The 19,098-nt window shown below is 34.8% G+C and overlaps 1 protein-coding gene across 1 annotated transcript in view; it reads right to left on the reverse strand.

Moving 5' to 3' along the window:
• Positions 1-394: 394 nt before the first annotated feature.
• Positions 395-19,098, reverse strand: part of LOC100366551 (trafficking protein particle complex subunit 11-like) — a 44,824-nt gene continuing 26,120 nt past the window's right edge. The window contains exons 16-30 of the mRNA XM_085491334.1: positions 18,452-18,584; positions 17,562-17,634; positions 16,806-17,028; positions 16,266-16,447; positions 15,951-16,076; positions 15,273-15,322; positions 13,902-13,993; positions 4,891-5,022; positions 4,588-4,653; positions 4,395-4,502; positions 4,052-4,103; positions 3,258-3,366; positions 2,701-2,929; positions 2,103-2,270; positions 395-1,348 (exon numbers count right to left, since the gene is read on the reverse strand). Of these exons, the coding sequence (XP_085347460.1) occupies positions 1,310-1,348; positions 2,103-2,270; positions 2,701-2,929; positions 3,258-3,366; positions 4,052-4,103; positions 4,395-4,502; positions 4,588-4,653; positions 4,891-5,022; positions 13,902-13,993; positions 15,273-15,322; positions 15,951-16,076; positions 16,266-16,447; positions 16,806-17,028; positions 17,562-17,634; positions 18,452-18,584 (1,782 nt within the window). The 3' untranslated portion in view covers positions 395-1,309. The remainder of the gene's footprint in view (positions 1,349-2,102; positions 2,271-2,700; positions 2,930-3,257; positions 3,367-4,051; positions 4,104-4,394; positions 4,503-4,587; positions 4,654-4,890; positions 5,023-13,901; positions 13,994-15,272; positions 15,323-15,950; positions 16,077-16,265; positions 16,448-16,805; positions 17,029-17,561; positions 17,635-18,451; positions 18,585-19,098) is intronic.

A 19,098-nucleotide genomic window follows, 5' to 3' on the forward strand; every position in this document is an offset into this window, starting at 1 on the left:
ATTCCAAATATGGAATGATTATGCACGTAAGCGTCCTCTAATAATAAAAACAAACATGGCTGCCACCAGAGTTTGACCGGACTCCAAACAAAAAAGTTTGGTGATTCTGTCTTAACATTTTGGATTTCGGCATCTTTGAGGTATCTTCGTAATAACCTTATATTATTGTTTATAATTCCTAAAATAAACAATGGTAGCATCTTTGTTGATTTTATACAGAAGCCCCCTCCTACAACAACACTAGACAATGTGTGCCTTTAAGGTCAAGTGATAGGACGTTATCTGCGATCAGATAACGAGATTGTAAGATTATTATGCACTTATTACATAGATACAAACCAAATTTTACATTTATCTATTTTTGAAAAAAATTCAAATTGACAGCCAGACCACATGACTGATCAAAATTATTTAATTTTTTTCATATGAAGCTTCATACATACCGGTACATGCAAAATATAAAGCTGACCAGATATCACTCTTGAGAAACAAATGCCAACAATTTTGGCCATTTTGTGCTATAAATACCGTCAATAAACCACACAGCCAAACTACCTTTACAGCATATGTCACTATATCAGATAAGTTAATCTTAGTAGGAAAACAATCAGTGCTTGTCAGTTCCACTTTCTTCTTGCATTCTTATCAATTAATCTGTTTAAGAATTCTTCTGACAAGAACAAACAGTAGTACGAATCTGGAATCGTATAATTTATTCAATAGTTACACAAATTTATCCAAATCAAATATACATGTATCATAACATCATCTGGAAGAGACTAAATCATATGATACATATTCATAGACAGTATCCAGTGATTTCAATAGTTTTTAGAGTTCAAGTTTTATATAGCAGTAGTTCTGAAATTTAAGATGCATATTCTAGCAATAGTTATAAAGTCTATTAATATTATAGACCAGATACTTCTTAGTTATTCATACCCAATCTAAAACACGATTATAATATATTTCCCACTTGAAACTATAGAGGGCTACCTGATAAACAAGCTGATAAAACCTACATATATGAACATGTTTGTCATTGAAGCTGCAATGTAGGGTCTTCATGTTTATATATTTCACTTATATAATAGAATTCTCACTATTATTCATTTCAGAAACCAATATTGCACTCTGCTTACAAACTTTGTTCATAATAGAAAAACATGTCCATGGTGACTTAAATATTCACAGGATCAGTGGAACCATGCCAGAATTGTTGATGATGACTGCGTTACAGGTTTAAGGTAAATATGAACCAATAATGGCATGACAAATCTTCTGTTTCAGTCAATCATTGATTAAAGTATCATCCAGACGCAGACTCATGTAATTCTTTCCCTTGTGGCTGCAACAAACAAGACAAATAGCTTATGCTGAGTAATGGCAAAGTTGTTGTAAAGATATGATGTTACACATACAATTTACACTGGAATGATTTAGCCATCAGCATCTCTGGATTTTCCTCTAAACAAAAAGCAGATATGTTGTTTTTTGGATAAGTGACTGTGAAGTTCAGGTAGTATGTTATCTTATAGGTATTACTCAGGTTTACATATCTTGACTTGCTAGTAATGCTCATTCCACAGTACCCTTTCAAAATATTGTTCATATTTACATGAGTTACAAAACAAAAATAGAAAATTTTGTACAAGCTTATCATTAACATGATGAAGGATAACACATAATCTTTAGAATACATGTGTTTCCATGAAAACTATGAGAATATGATTGATGTAATCTGTTTTGCAGCAATATCAATTTCTTATGCTTCCATTCAACTAGTCACATGCTCTCTAATAGAAGTTCAAGACAAAATCTAATTGAGAACAAAACAGCCACTAATTTTGACATAAATAATCATGGTATTTGGAAAACAGTAAACATGATGGGAGTAAATGGAAAACAGGTCTCGTGGCACTCACTCTCAACAAGGTATATTCAAAAACATGATCAGATAGATTTTGATGTCATTTATATGAAATCATGTAATTTGGATGACTTATTAATTATAGATATTTTTTACTGTATTACATTGTAAAGTTATATAAACACTTGCATACAGCTGTCATAGTGGGAAGAGATATAAATGCATGCCTCACCTTAATAAATATATGTGTTGGCAACATCCTGCCTCCTAAATCATCTGCTACACCAGGATAACGTGGCATATTTATGTGTAACCTTGGCAACTTGACATGTCCGGGGACCAGTGGATAAAAGTTATACATCAGTACTTGTTGACTAACTGGTAGAATTCTAAAACAAACCTGTAACAAGGAATCAGTTTAAGATAAGTATTACTAGTGTTCCTGAGTTGGCTAACCAAACATGAATTTAATTGAAAATTGAGGTATACCCGCTTAATTTGGATACACTGCTTGTGTGATGCGATTTCAGCATGAACCATGTTACATGTCACTGTGCTTGTGAGCCTTTCATGAAATCTGCCCTTGACACATCTATTGATTACTTTCTGCCATATATCACGACCACTTTCACTTAATGATTATTTGATCACGATTACAGAAACTAAATTCAATGAAAGTAAATGTGACCGACTCCCAAATTAATTACTGGTATGCACTGCTACTACATTCTGCAATTTTCCTTTACATCCAAAATTTTCAAATATTTATTTTTTTGTGATATTAAAGTGTCAGAGTCTATGGTTACAATTAGGAATACAGTGATCTATACCTGCTTATGACCAGAAAACATAAAGGCTTCTGATGGCTCCATTCCAGCCTCCACCTCTTGCACCATCTGTGTCTTATTATATATAGTATACGTGACATGTAAGGAGTCCCTGACTCGGCCATGTGATGGAATCTTAGTTTCTATGAATAGTGGAATGGTCTCTACAGTGATACTAGGTAGAGCTAATGTTGTCTCTACAGTTGGCAGACCTTCTTCTTCACAATTTGTCCTACAAATTACAATGCACAGGTGAAAACAGAGTTTGCATATCACACATGTTTATTCATCAACAATATGATATACAGTACTACGGGTATGAACCATTTTTATTTCTGTGATTAAAAATGTGAAATACAGAATTACAATGATGACCTACAAGGTGATTTACGGGATTACAAGATTACTAAAGAAATATAATTCCCACGATTACATTCAAAGCCTACATGACTACAAGCATACAGTCTCAACGCTCACAAACTCTTCTATTTTATGTTGACGATTAGCTCAAGGAAAAGTAAATGTGAAATATTTATATAATGAAAGAATAAAAATATAACCTTTTCCACTGCACAGAATAATGTCCAATAGGAACAGTTGTGTGTTGATGATGAACTGGTGCCACAAGACAGTAACATTCACTTGCACATTCATTTTGTTTTAACGACACTGAAATAAAACAAATACATTATGAGGTTTTCACAACAATACTGCAAAATGTGCACTAAGGTAGTATGGTGATCGTATCGACTGACACATAATGGAGGTCAATACAACCCATACTGCTCGAGATCATACTTTGTGGTATTCATGTAATAACCTGGAATTATTATACATCCTGTTCCTGCTTGTAGTACATGTAATAATTTATCGAGAGAATGGAGCCCAGATTACAACAAAAAATGTTTTGCGCTGTGCGAACATATGCATAAGAGATTGGATTCTATTCCCATCATGCACTTTAGTACTTCTACGTCCAATGTAAACAAAGGAAAGAATTCAAATGTGACGTCTATAATGTGTAACCTTTCAATGTTGGTGATGTAGTTTACCTCGTATAAGTGAAAATTTTGATTTTTCGCTGATACATTTTAGAACAAGTGCTGTGAATATTTAGCTTTCTACGAAACAACAAATTCTATTGTTTTCTGTAGAAGATGTATAATAATGTATCTTATTCACACTTCCAATCACTGTACTCAAGTACCAGATATAAATGACTGCATTCTTAGCATTTCATAGAAGAACAGAACTTTTAGGATTGACACTTATGAGACATTTGACACTACTTCACAACCCTTTTATCCTCCCCATTTTCAAAAGTGCCATCTCTTAGTCTTAGCAGAGTACATACCTGATATCAACTGTGACTGTAATGTTTCATCAACAGACTTCACCTCATCAGACTATGAAAAGACAAATGTTGGTAAGAATAGGAAATCACACAGCTTCATGTAAACAAATTATTGTAAGTTGTCCATGTCACAAGGAGCCCATGCCAAACAGAAATAGAAATTAAATGATTCACATCCTTCAAAGCAAATCCTCCATTGATCCATACAATTCATAAGGTTCAGAGAAAAAGTTATTATCAAGTGAATGTTGGCAGTAGTTATCCAGTATATCTAAATTGTTGATGGCTAGAATGATGACATCACAGAGTGGGAACTGCCTTCATTTAAACAAAAAACACTTACCAACAATAGTTGACTGTTCTCTATGGTGATTGGCCAGGGCGATGTGCATTTGATATCGGTTAATAACAGAAATGGCTCATCAGAGTGGACATGCTCCACAACATCAAACTGAAAAAGCAAATTATAGAATAAATTCAAGAATTATGAAATTCTGAGATAATTAAACAAGTCATGAAAGTATATTAAATATTACCTTCAATGAAGCCATCTTTATTGACAGATCATATGGCAGCACAGTTTGGACAGACACAGATTTTTCCTGCAAGACAAATTTATACAATGTATCATTGCATGCACCAAACAGATAAACATACATGAAGCAGAAAAAAAGATTGATTTGTCATAAGCTAAGACCACTATGTCATACTTGTCTAATTTATGATGCAATGGAATAACCAATGCACACTGGTATCATGAATCCACAGTGTATCTTTGCAACCAACCAACTACAATGCAAAGAATCAATCTACCCGTCACCATACCCATCACATCTTACCTGATAACACGTACATATGACAGGCATACTCAGTTTATTTTGAGTTACGTTAACCTGTATATCATACATAGTACGTACTCCAAGAATGCGATTTCCGGTCTGTAGTGACCGGACATATAACTTCTTTTCAATCTGGAGTGAAAGTAAAAGTAGCAAGATTACAATCAATCAAACAATTGGATAATTATATAACTCTGAGACAATTAAACACTAAAAGTCATTAAATTATTAAATCCAAAAATTATTTCATCATCTACACCATGTCATCAATTCATCTACACCATGTCATCAATTCATCTACACCATGTCATCAATTCATCTACACCATGTCATCAATTCATCTACACCATGTCATCAATTCATCTACACCATGTCATCAATTCATCTACACCATGTCATCAATTCATCTACACCATGTCATCAATTCATCTACACCATGTCATCAATTCATCTACACCATGTCATCAATTCCTCTACACTATGTCATCAATTCATCCACACCATGTCATCAATTCATCTACACCATGTCATCAATTCATCCACACCATGTCATCAATTCATCTACACCATGTCATCAATACATCTACACCATGTCATCAATTCATCTACACCATGTCATCAATTCATCTACACCATGTCATCAATTCATCTACACCATGTCATCAATTCATCTACACCATGTCATCAATTCATCTACACCATGTCATCAATTCATCTACACCATGTCATCAATTCATCTACACCATGTCATCAATCCATCTACACCATGTCATCAATTCATCTACACCATGTCATCAATTCATCTACACCATGTCATCAATCCATCTACACCATGTCATCAATTCATCTACACCACGTCATCAATTCATCTACACCATGTCATCAATTCATCTACACCATGTCATCAATTCATCTACACCATGTCATCAATTCATCTACACCATGTCATCAATTCATCTACACATGTCATCAATTCATCTACACATGTCATCAATTCATCTACACCATGTCATCAATTCATCTACACCACGTCATCAATTCATCTACACCACGTCATCAATTCATCTACACCATGTCATCAATTCATCTACACCATGTCATCAATTCATCTACACCATGTCATCAATTCATCTACACCATGTCATCAATTCATCTACACCATGTCATCAATTCATCCACACCATGTCATCAATTCATCTACACCATGTCATCAATTCATCCACACAATGTCATCAATTCATCTACACCATGTCATCAATACATCTACACCATGTCATCAATTCATCTACACCATGTCATCAATTCATCTACACCATGTCATCAATTCATCTACACCATGTCATCAATTCATCTACACCATGTCATCAATTCATCTACACCATGTCATCAATTCATCTACACCATGTCATCAATCCATCTACACCATGTCATCAATTCATCTACACCATGTCATCAATTCATCTACACCATGTCATCAATCCATCTACACCATGTCATCAATTCATCTACACCACGTCATCAATTCATCTACACCACGTCATCAATTCATCTACACCATGTCATCAATTCATCTACACCATGTCATCAATTCATCTACACATGTCATCAATTCATCTACACCATGTCATCAATTCATCTACACCACGTCATCAATTCATCTACACCATGTCATCAATACATCTACACGTCATCAATTCATCTACACCATGTCATCAATTCATCTACACCATGTCATCAATTCATCTACACCATGTCATCAATTCATCTACACCATGTCATCAATTCATCTACACCATGTCATCAATTCATCTACACCATGTCATCAATTCATCTACACCATGTCATCAATACATCTACACCATGTCATCAATTCATCTACACCATGTCATCAATCCATCTACACCATGTCATCAATTCATCTACACCATGTCATCAATCCATCTACACCATGTCATCAATCCATCTACACCATGTCATCAATTCATCTATACCACGTCATCAATTCATCTACACCATGTCATCAATCCATCTATACCATGTCATCAATTCATCTACACCATGTCATCAATCCATCTACACCATGTCATCAATTCATCTATACCATGTCATCAATTCATGTACACCATGTCATCAATCCATCTACACCATGTCATCAATTCATCTACACCATGTCATCAATCCATCTACACCATGTCATCAATTCATCTAAACTATGTCATCAATTCATCTACACCATGTCATCAATCCATCTACACCATGTCATCAATTCATCTACACCATGTCATCAATCCATCTACACCATGTCATCAATTCATCTAAACTATGTCATCAATTCATCTACACCATGACATCAATTCATCTACACCATGTCATCAATTCATCTATACCATGTCATCAATTCATCTACACCATGTCATCAATCCATCTACACCATGTCATCAATTCATCTACACCATGTCATCAATCCATCTACACCATGTCATCAATTCATCTAAACTATGTCATCAATTCATCTACACCTTGTCATCAATTCATATAATCCATGTCATCAATTCATCTACACAATGTCATAAATTCATCTACACCACATCATCAATTCATCGACACGACATCAATTCATCGACATGTCATCAATTCATTTACACCTTGTAATTGATTCATCTACACCTTGTCATCAATTCATCTACACCACGTCATCAATTCATCTACACCTCGTCATCAATTCATCGAGACGACATCAATTCATCGACACGTCATCAAATCATCGTCATGACATCAATTCATTTACACCTTGTAATTGATTCATTTACACCTTGTCATCAATTCATCTACACCATGTCATCAATTCATCTACACCATGTCATCAATTCATCTCCACCTTCTCATCAATTCATCTACACCATGTCATCAATTCATCTACACCATGTCATCAATTCATCTACACCATGTCATCAATTCATCTACACCATGTCATCAATTCATCTACACCATGTCATCAATTCATCTACACCATGTCATCAATTCATCTACACCATGTCATCAATTCATCTACACCATGTCATCAATCCATCTACACCATGTCATCAATACATCTATACCACGTCATCAATTCATCTACACCATGTCATCAATCCATCTACACCATGTCATCAATTCATCTACACCATGTCATCAATTCATCTACACCATGTCATCAATCCATCTACACCATGTCATCAATTCATCTACACCATGTCATCAATTCATCTACACCATGTCATCAATTCATCTCCACCTTCTCATCAATTCATCTACACAATGTCATCAATTCATCTCCACCTTCTCATCAATTCATCTACACCATGTCATCAATTCATCTACACCATGTCATCAATTCATCTACACCATGTCATCAATCCATCTACACCATGTCATCAATTCATCTACACCATGTCATCAATCCATCTACACCATGTCATCAATTCATCTAAACTATGTCATCAATTCATCTACACCATGTCATCAATTCATCTCCACCTTCTCATCAATTCATCTACACCATGTCATCAATTCATCTCCACCTTCTAATCAATTTATCTACACAATGTCATCAATTCATCTACACCATGTCATCAATTCATCTACACCATGTCATCAATTCATCTACACCATGTCATCAATTCATCTACACCATGTCATCAATTCATCTACACCATGTCATCAATTCATCTACACCATGTCATCAATTCATCTCCACCTTCTAATCAATTTATCTACACAATGTCATCAATTCATCTACACGTCATCAATTCATCTCCACCTTCTCATCAATTCATCTACACAATGTCATCAATTCATCTCCACCTTCTCATCAATTCATCTACACCATGTCATCAATTCATCTACACGTCATCAATTCATCTCCACCTTCTCATCAATTCATCTACACCATGTCATCAATTCATCTACACCATGTCATCAATTCATCTATACCATGTCATCAATTCATCTACACCATGTCATCAATTCATCTACACCATGTCATCAATTCATCTACACCATGTCATCAATTCATCTCCACCTTCTCATCAATTCATCTACACCATGTCATCAATTCATCTCCACCTTCTCATCAATTCATCTACACATGTCATCAATTCATCTACACCATGTCATCAATTCATCTCCACCTTCTCATCAATTCATCTACACCATGTCATCAATTCATCTACACCATGTCATCAATTCATCTCCACCATGTCATCAATTCATCTACACAATGTCATCAATTCATCTCCACCTTCTCATCAATTCATCTACACCATGTCATCAATTCATCTCCACCTTCTCATCAATTCATCTACACATGTCATCAATTCATCTCCACCTTCTCATCAATTCATCTACACCATGTCATCAATTCATCTCCACCTTCTCATCAATTCATCTACACATGTCATCAATTCATCTCCACCTTCTCATCAATTCATCTATACCATGTCATCAATTCATCTACACCATGTCATCAATTCATCTAAACTATGTCATCAATTCATCTACACCATGTCATCAATCCATCTACACCATGTCATCAATTCATCTACACCATGTCATCAATCCATCTACACCATGTCATCAATTCATCTAAACTATGTCATCAATTCATCTACACCATGACATCAATTCATCTACACCATGTCATCAATTCATCTATACCATGTCATCAATTCATCTACACCATGTCATCAATCCATCTACACCATGTCATCAATTCATCTACACCATGTCATCAATCCATCTACACCATGTCATCAATTCATCTAAACTATGTCATCAATTCATCTACACCTTGTCATCAATTCATATAATCCATGTCATCAATTCATCTACACAATGTCATAAATTCATCTACACCACATCATCAATTCATCGACACGACATCAATTCATCGACATGTCATCAATTCATTTACACCTTGTAATTGATTCATCTACACCTTGTCATCAATTCATCTACACCACGTCATCAATTCATCTACACCTCGTCATCAATTCATCGAGACGACATCAATTCATCGACACGTCATCAAATCATCGTCATGACATCAATTCATTTACACCTTGTAATTGATTCATTTACACCTTGTCATCAATTCATCTACACCATGTCATCAATTCATCTACACCATGTCATCAATTCATCTCCACCTTCTCATCAATTCATCTACACCATGTCATCAATTCATCTACACCATGTCATCAATTCATCTACACCATGTCATCAATTCATCTACACCATGTCATCAATTCATCTACACCATGTCATCAATTCATCTACACCATGTCATCAATTCATCTACACCATGTCATCAATTCATCTACACCATGTCATCAATTCATCTCCACCATGTCATCAATTCATCTACACCATGTCATCAATCCATCTACACCATGTCATCAATACATCTATACCACGTCATCAATTCATCTACACCATGTCATCAATCCATCTACACCATGTCATCAATTCATCTACACCATGTCATCAATTCATCTACACCATGTCATCAATCCATCTACACCATGTCATCAATTCATCTACACCATGTCATCAATTCATCTCCACCTTCTCATCAATTCATCTACACCATGTCATCAATTCATCTCCACCTTCTCATCAATTCATCTACACAATGTCATCAATTCATCTCCACCTTCTCATCAATTCATCTATACCATGTCATCAATTCATCTACACCATGTCATCAATCCATCTACACCATGTCATCAATTCATCTACACCATGTCATCAATCCATCTACACCATGTCATCAATTCATCTAAACCATGTCATCAATTCATCTACACCATGTCATCAATTCATCTCCACCTTCTCATCAATTCATCTACACATGTCATCAATTCATCTACACATGTCATCAATTCATCTCCACCTTCTCATCAATTCATCTACACCATGTCATCAATTCATCTCCACCTTCTAATCAATTTATCTACACAATGTCATCAATTCATCTACACCATGTCATCAATTCATCTACACCATGTCATCAATTCATCTACACCATGTCATCAATTCATCTACACCATGTCATCAATTCATCTACACCATGTCATCAATTCATCTACACCATGTCATCAATTCATCTCCACCTTCTCATCAATTCATCTACACCATGTCATCAATTCATCTACACCATGTCATCAATTCATCTATACCATGTCATCAATTCATCTACACCATGTCATCAATTCATCTACACCATGTCATCAATTCATCTACACGTCATCAATTCATCTCCACCTTCTCATCAATTCATCTACACCATGTCATCAATTCATCTACACCATGTCATCAATTCATCTACACCATGTCATCAATTCATCTACACCATGTCATCAATTCATCTCCACCTTCTCATCAATTCATCTACACCATGTCATCAATTCATCTACACCATGTCATCAATCCATCTACACCATGTCATCAATACATCTATACCACGTCATCAATTCATCTACACCATGTCATCAATCCATCTACACCATGTCATCAATTCATCTACACCATGTCATCAATTCATCTACACCATGTCATCAATCCATCTACACCATGTCATCAATTCATCTACACCATGTCATCAATTCATCTCCACCTTCTCATCAATTCATCTACACCATGTCATCAATTCATCTCCACCTTCTCATCAATTCATCTACACAATGTCATCAATTCATCTCCACCTTCTCATCAATTCATCTATACCATGTCATCAATTCATCTACACCATGTCATCAATCCATCTACACCATGTCATCAATTCATCTACACCATGTCATCAATCCATCTACACCATGTCATCAATTCATCTAAACTATGTCATCAATTCATCTACACCATGTCATCAATTCATCTCCACCTTCTCATCAATTCATCTACACCATGTCATCAATTCATCTCCACCTTCTAATCAATTTATCTACACAATGTCATCAATTCATCTACACCATGTCATCAATTCATCTACACCATGTCATCAATTCATCTACACCATGTCATCAATTCATCTACACCATGTCATCAATTCATCTACACCATGTCATCAATTCATCTACACCATGTCATCAATTCATCTCCACCTTCTAATCAATTTATCTACACAATGTCATCAATTCATCTACACGTCATCAATTCATCTCCACCTTCTCATCAATTCATCTACACAATGTCATCAATTCATCTCCACCTTCTCATCAATTCATCTACACCATGTCATCAATTCATCTACACGTCATCAATTCATCTCCACCTTCTCATCAATTCATCTACACCATGTCATCAATTCATCTACACCATGTCATCAATTCATCTATACCATGTCATCAATTCATCTACACCATGTCATCAATTCATCTACACCATGTCATCAATTCATCTACACCATGTCATCAATTCATCTCCACCTTCTCATCAATTCATCTACACCATGTCATCAATTCATCTCCACCTTCTCATCAATTCATCTACACCATGTCATCAATTCATCTACACCATGTCATCAATTCATCTACACCATGTCATCAATTCATCTACACCATGTCATCAATTCATCTACACCATGTCATCAATCCATCTACACCATGTCATCAATTCATCTACACCATGTCATCAATTCATCTACACCATGTCATCAATTCATCTCCACCTTCTCATCAATTCATCTACACCATGTCATCAATTCATCTCCACCTTCTCATCAATTCATCTACACCATGTCATCAATTCATCTACACCTTCTCATCAATTCATCTACACAATGTCATCAATTCATCTACACCATGTCATCAATTCATCTACACCATGTCATCAATTCATCTACACCATGTCATCAATTCATCTCCACCTTCTCATCAATTCATCTACACCATGTCATCAATTCATCTCCACCTTCTCATCAATTCATCTACACATGTCATCAATTCATCTCCACCTTCTCATCAATTCATCTACACCATGTCATCAATTCATCTCCACCTTCTCATCAATTCATCTACACCATGTCATCAATTCATCTACACCATGTCATCAATTCATCTACACCATGTCATCAATTCATCTACACCATGTCATCAATTCATCTACACCATGTCATCAATCCATCTACACCATGTCATCAATTCATCTACACCATGTCATCAATTCATCTACACCATGTCATCAATTCATCTCCACCTTCTCATCAATTCATCTACACCATGTCATCAATTCATCTCCACCTTCTCATCAATTCATCTACACATGTCATCAATTCATCTCCACCTTCTCATCAATTCATCTATACCATGTCATCAATTCATCTACACCATGTCATCAATTCATCTCCACCTTCTCATCAATTCATCTACACCATGTCATCAATTCATCTCCACCTTCTCATCAATTCATCTACACCATGTCATCAATTCATCTCCACCTTCTCATCAATTCATCTACACAATGTCATCAATTCATCTACACCATGTCATCAATTCATCTACACCATGTCATCAATTCATCTACACCATGTCATCAATTCATCTCCACCTTCTCATCAATTCATCTACACCATGTCATCAATTCATCTACACCATGTCATCAATTCATCTACACCATGTCATCAATTCATCTACACGTCATCAATTCATCTCCACCTTCTCATCAATTCATCTACACAATGTCATCAATTCATCTCCACCTTCTCATCAATTCATCTACACCATGTCATCAATTCATCTACACCATGTCATCAATTCATCTACACCATGTCATCAATTCATCTACACGTCATCAATTCATCTCCACCTTCTCATCAATTCATCTACACCATGTCATCAATTCATCTACACCTTGTCATCAATTCATTTACACCACTTCATCAATTCATCTAAACCATCCATGCAATCAGATTAAGAACATTCATGTATATCAGTGACATCATTTTTAACCTATGATGATAACAGCATATCCCGTACCTTTTCCTTAGCTGGCAATGATCCCAATTCAACATTCTTAATTCTGGAAGGACCTGGAATTCCAATTGTAGCTTCGTCTAAGAAAACCTGGGCTATAAACACAAACCATGCAAACATAAATAACTAAAAGAATAAATATCAAATATGTGAAAAGCAAAAAGTGCTGATGCTCTCAAACTAGACTGACATGCTCTCATGGTGGAAATATTGTCTCCTGGATGTAGAAGACTGTATTGTCCATTTTATCAAAAAAACATCTATAAAAAAACATTAAACATGCTACAAAAAAATTGTATTTTCAGCAAAAAAAGTAAACTGAAGCAGTTGTGTGTGTCTCTAAGAAAATGATGTCTAAATATGTAAAAGAAATGGTTTAAAGTGCATAGGGATAGGGGCTCTGTTCTAGGCAGACCCCATAACTTAACAGAAAATAACAAACAATTATATCTAACCTCTTCTTGGTCACTTACTATACAATTAGTATATAATAATGATAAACTTTAACAGAAGTGTGAGCAGCTTACGCCTTTCACCTTTTAAAAAAGTTTAGTTCTCAATAAAAATTTGTTGTTTTCACAATGGAAGTATTGTAGATCGAGAAATACAACTACTGAGCAGCAAAGGGGTGGGGCACTCACAATAAACACCAAATAAGCAAGACATAGGTATAACTAATACTGATAAACTTATTTAATCATTTTGAATGCAATCATTTTTCGCACCAAAATTTTACAAATTTTAAACCAAATTTCTCTATTAATTTTGGATCAAACAGACAAAATTCTCCATTGCTTCCAGGTCTTGAATCAAATCATTAAAAATGTTATGCAAGTGGTGACAAATGCTGATTTGAGCATTCAAATGGTTCAAGAAAGCCACACTATACATACATAACAATGGACAAGACAAAGATTTCACAGAGCAGACAGTTTACAATAGTAGTAGCTACACAGGTGCAACTATTTTCTTGGTATGTTTAGGAAACTCGCCTTCATGCCAATGAACAATTCATTAATAAATAGTGTTTTAAGCTTGTTTTTTAATTGTACAGTCAGATCAGATCATGGGAAAACATCAAGTTCATTATTATCATTTTGTTCTAAGTATTTTTCTTGTATTTATTTGTCAAACAGTTGAATGTGTTACAGTCAGAGTAGTAAATAACTTAAACTTTTAACAGCACTGAAAGCTAATAATGTTTGTTTTTTTCTCGACCTAGGGAAAATTGAAAAATGATGTGATGATGCCGTTTTTATTTTTGTTTGTACTAAGATTACTTGTTGACAATTGTTGACAAAATACTTACAATAGGTATATATTTTGTACTGTAACAATGTTCAATGGATTGAATCATACTTTTCTCAAACTTACTTGACTGCTCTAATGTATTCTCTTGGCCTTCTTTCAACCCTATCTGCATACTGTGAAAAAAACAATGTATATATGTTAAGTACTATATTATCCACTGATTTGACTCCACTGAACAGAATACTGTATCATTTTTGTTGTAAGAAATATTGTGAGAGTGAATCTCTCTGTCTTTAAGAAGCTAAGAGTATACGATGAACTGATTTCATTTGCGGGAGAATAATTTATGCAAATTTTGTATCCATTAACAATTCGCTGGGGTCCTAGGGAGTCACAGTGTACCTTTCACTAGGGTCCTAGGGAGTCACAGTGTACCTTTCATTAGGGTCCTAGGGAGTCACAGTGAACATATCACTGGGACCCTGGAAAGTCATAGTTAACATTTTATTGGGATTCTAGAGAGTAACAGTAAACATTTTACTAGGGTTCTAGCATAGAGAGATGCTTGACTTTGATAAATGATAAGCCAGACGGCCATTTTAAATCCAAGTATGTGGGACTTGAATGTGCTTGGACAAGGCATATCCAAGATACAGGTAGAAGCCAAAATAGAGATTTATAATCAAATTAAACCATTAAACACACCAGGTAATACAAATAATTTCAATTTTAACAATTGCAATTCTCAGAAAAGTAATAAGTCATTTAAACTGCAATAGAAGTTATAGTTTTAAAACTTACCATAAATTCTGAATTTCTAAGTCTTCATTATTTGTGATAATGACTTTGGCATAATAAAATTCATTCATTAATGATGGCGGGTTGTGATCCAATTGAATATCCAAATTTGAACATCTGGGAATAATACTGAAAAAGCCAATAGAATGTGTTAATCAAGATTTTAAAATCAGCAAAATATACTGAGAACACCCAATCAAGTATCTTTATTGGTCTGGGACCCTCAATTGAAGTTGAAACCATGTTTCAATAAATTCAACATCAACATCAAAATATGCCTCAAGTACAAGTAAATCAAAAATTGTAGATGGTAGCTACCTTATGCTTGGATCCAGTGTGATATTGCTCCAATCATATTCATTTGGTTTAGGTGGACCACGTTTCATCTGCACTTGTTCTTGTACATTTGTTAATGAAGCAGAATCTCCACCAGCTCCAACCCAGCGTAGTATTGCACAGCAATTATCTTCATTTCCAAGACTTAATGCTATAGAGGTAATCTGCAAATAACCATATTTGTTTTATTATATTGGTTTTATGATATTGAAGAAACTTGGTAAGTGTGCTCTCTCTAACTGGACTCAATTTGTAGAAATCTCAAGTCACAATTTAATTCTAAAAATTAAGTTGAATCACTGTGGTGGTCAATGAAGGGCAGGCATTCAAGGACAAATTAAAATTGTACGTGGCTTTACAGCTTCTGAAAGCACAAACTGAACTGGTGTTAATTCTGATCTTCTTCATTTTTGCACTTATTTTTTTATAAAATGTGATTTTCGTTTTACTAAATTCCAGAACAGTTACTACTGGTAAGTCAATATATCCATGTATGATTTTCTGTGACTCTCAGGAACTCACCTCTATTTTTTTGCCAACATCTACAGGTTCAGCAACAAACTCAAACGCATACATCTTGATCTGACCAGGTGTGAGATACAGATCTCCATGGCAACTGCTATATGATGCTTCTCCATCACCACCCACTGTGTGGCCATCAACCAGAGTACAGTAATCATTATAGGCATGGTTGTTGAGAAGAACGCAGAGTTTAGAAAACCGGATCGGAAACTGACAGGACGCCCTGTAAGTATACATGTAAATCATATAGCTGGGTTACAATGTGTTTTAGTAGACTTGTGAGAGATCAAGTTTATGTTGAAACAATAAAAGACTTTATTTTATTAATTCTTTTATATTCAAGTTATCTTCACGGAATAGTACAACATGCTCCTGCAGTCCTTTCATAACAGTTCTACCTGTTTCTCTAGAAGAATAATTTACATTTTTATGCAAAATTGAGGAACAAGATTGCATGAAGTGTATTTGATTTAAAATTAATGACAGAAAATAGGTAGCGACTTTGAAGCATAAATAACATGGGCGATAAAAAAACACGAAAGTATCTTTATTTATTTCTTTTTTCGAACTGCAACCTAATTTGTAAACTATCAAAAGGTGAAGAAATGTTAGGTGCAGGACAATCATGACTTGTTCATTAAAATAGATGTGTGAATACAATGGAGATGCATATATTGTGCTGAGTATGCTTTTAGGACCTTTTATGTTACTTGGAATAATTGTGAAATTGTCAAAACTTATGATTCATATTCACACCTGAGATATACTTGTAACTGTAGTGGGGTATCTGCTGTACATTTACTAGTAGAAAATCTGGCTTTGCATTCCACTGAAAAACAATAAAATATCATCCATTTAACAAATATCAAAGCATCTTCTTAAATATTTAAAGACAAACTTCAAGTAAAACAATACATGGAATATATTTATAAAAAAATAGAACTCTGCTCATTTCCATGGCAACCACTCAACCTATCACAAAAAGTGGTACATGCCAAATCAATCTCATTAATTCGTATGCTTGAATTTCAATTAAAAACTAATCAGGTCTTTAGCTTTCCCCGGGCACTTGTCTACCCAGTCTTGTTGAAATGAAATAATTGTTTATTTTTTAGATAATAGTGGGAAATTGATTAATTATGCAAATTAGTAATTGTTTTATAGCATTCATGTACCACAAATCATTTAAATCAATTTTTATTATTAATATTTATCCAACCATGTGAGAGGTCAAATTTGAACAGACTAGGATATGATATCTAAATAAAGAATAACATACAAGTCAGTGTACCCCTCTCCTTATTATTATTTATAACGTTCAGTCATCCCACAGTTTTCCAGGCAATGTTTCATTACAGCACAGGACAAACCATTTTAAGGTGCTCAATTGGAGCCTGGGTAACTTGGCAGAATTCAAGCAGCTGAACACAGTAATCAAAATATCAATCTCAAAAATGGGAGGAAAAGTGGGAGGACATTCTAGTAAAGAAAGTTTGGCACTTAGCTAATGTGAGCCTACATGAGTCGAGCTGTATGGTTCCCAGATTCCAGGATACAAAAGAACAGTTGGTGGCTTTGTGTTTTATAAAAGTATCACTATCATTATTTAACATTCAAAAACAATTAGAAAACAAAAAAGTTCTCACCAAATGGAACAATATTCTGCATTTCCACAGTAAATATGTTGGAATTCTCAGGACTTAATTTATCCTTCCACAGCTGCTTAGCAAGTTCTACATACTCACTGGGACAGCCAGTTACTGGTTCCGGTGGATTATTCTGATAAATAAAAACAAAGAATTCAGTGGGGAATCAGTGCCTAGCAAATGTATGTGGATGCTGGACAAGGCATTTTTTTTTTAAGGTAGAGATGCAGTTTATCTGACAGGTATTTTAATTAGTTAATTAGGAAACCAAGATGACTTTCCTTGTCCACAAAACTATATATTTTCGGAAAGCTTATTGTATGAATTTTAAAGTTTTGTTAGTATTTTATTTTTACGGACATTGTAGTTTGAAATATGCACAAAAATGTGCTTTTTTGGTCAAAAGTGATTTTAAAAAAATTAGCTTCTAAACCATGCTTCTGTTTCCTGTCAAAATTGGTTTATGGGTACATCTGTTTACTATGAAGAAAGTGCCGTCTTGAAAACTGTCTACCAGTTGTCAATTTTGTAGGGCAGCAACTTCAAGTTTATGCATAAATTAACACCCAGGCTAGTTGTCTGTACGATTGCTGTAACACTATTCAACTAAAAACAATGCCCCGACAGCGTTTTGAAGATAAACACAT

Source organism: Saccoglossus kowalevskii, chromosome 16, assembly GCF_978046115.1.
Source record: "Saccoglossus kowalevskii chromosome 16, keSacKowa6.1, whole genome shotgun sequence".
NCBI classification, from domain to species: Eukaryota; Metazoa; Hemichordata; class Enteropneusta; family Harrimaniidae; genus Saccoglossus; species Saccoglossus kowalevskii.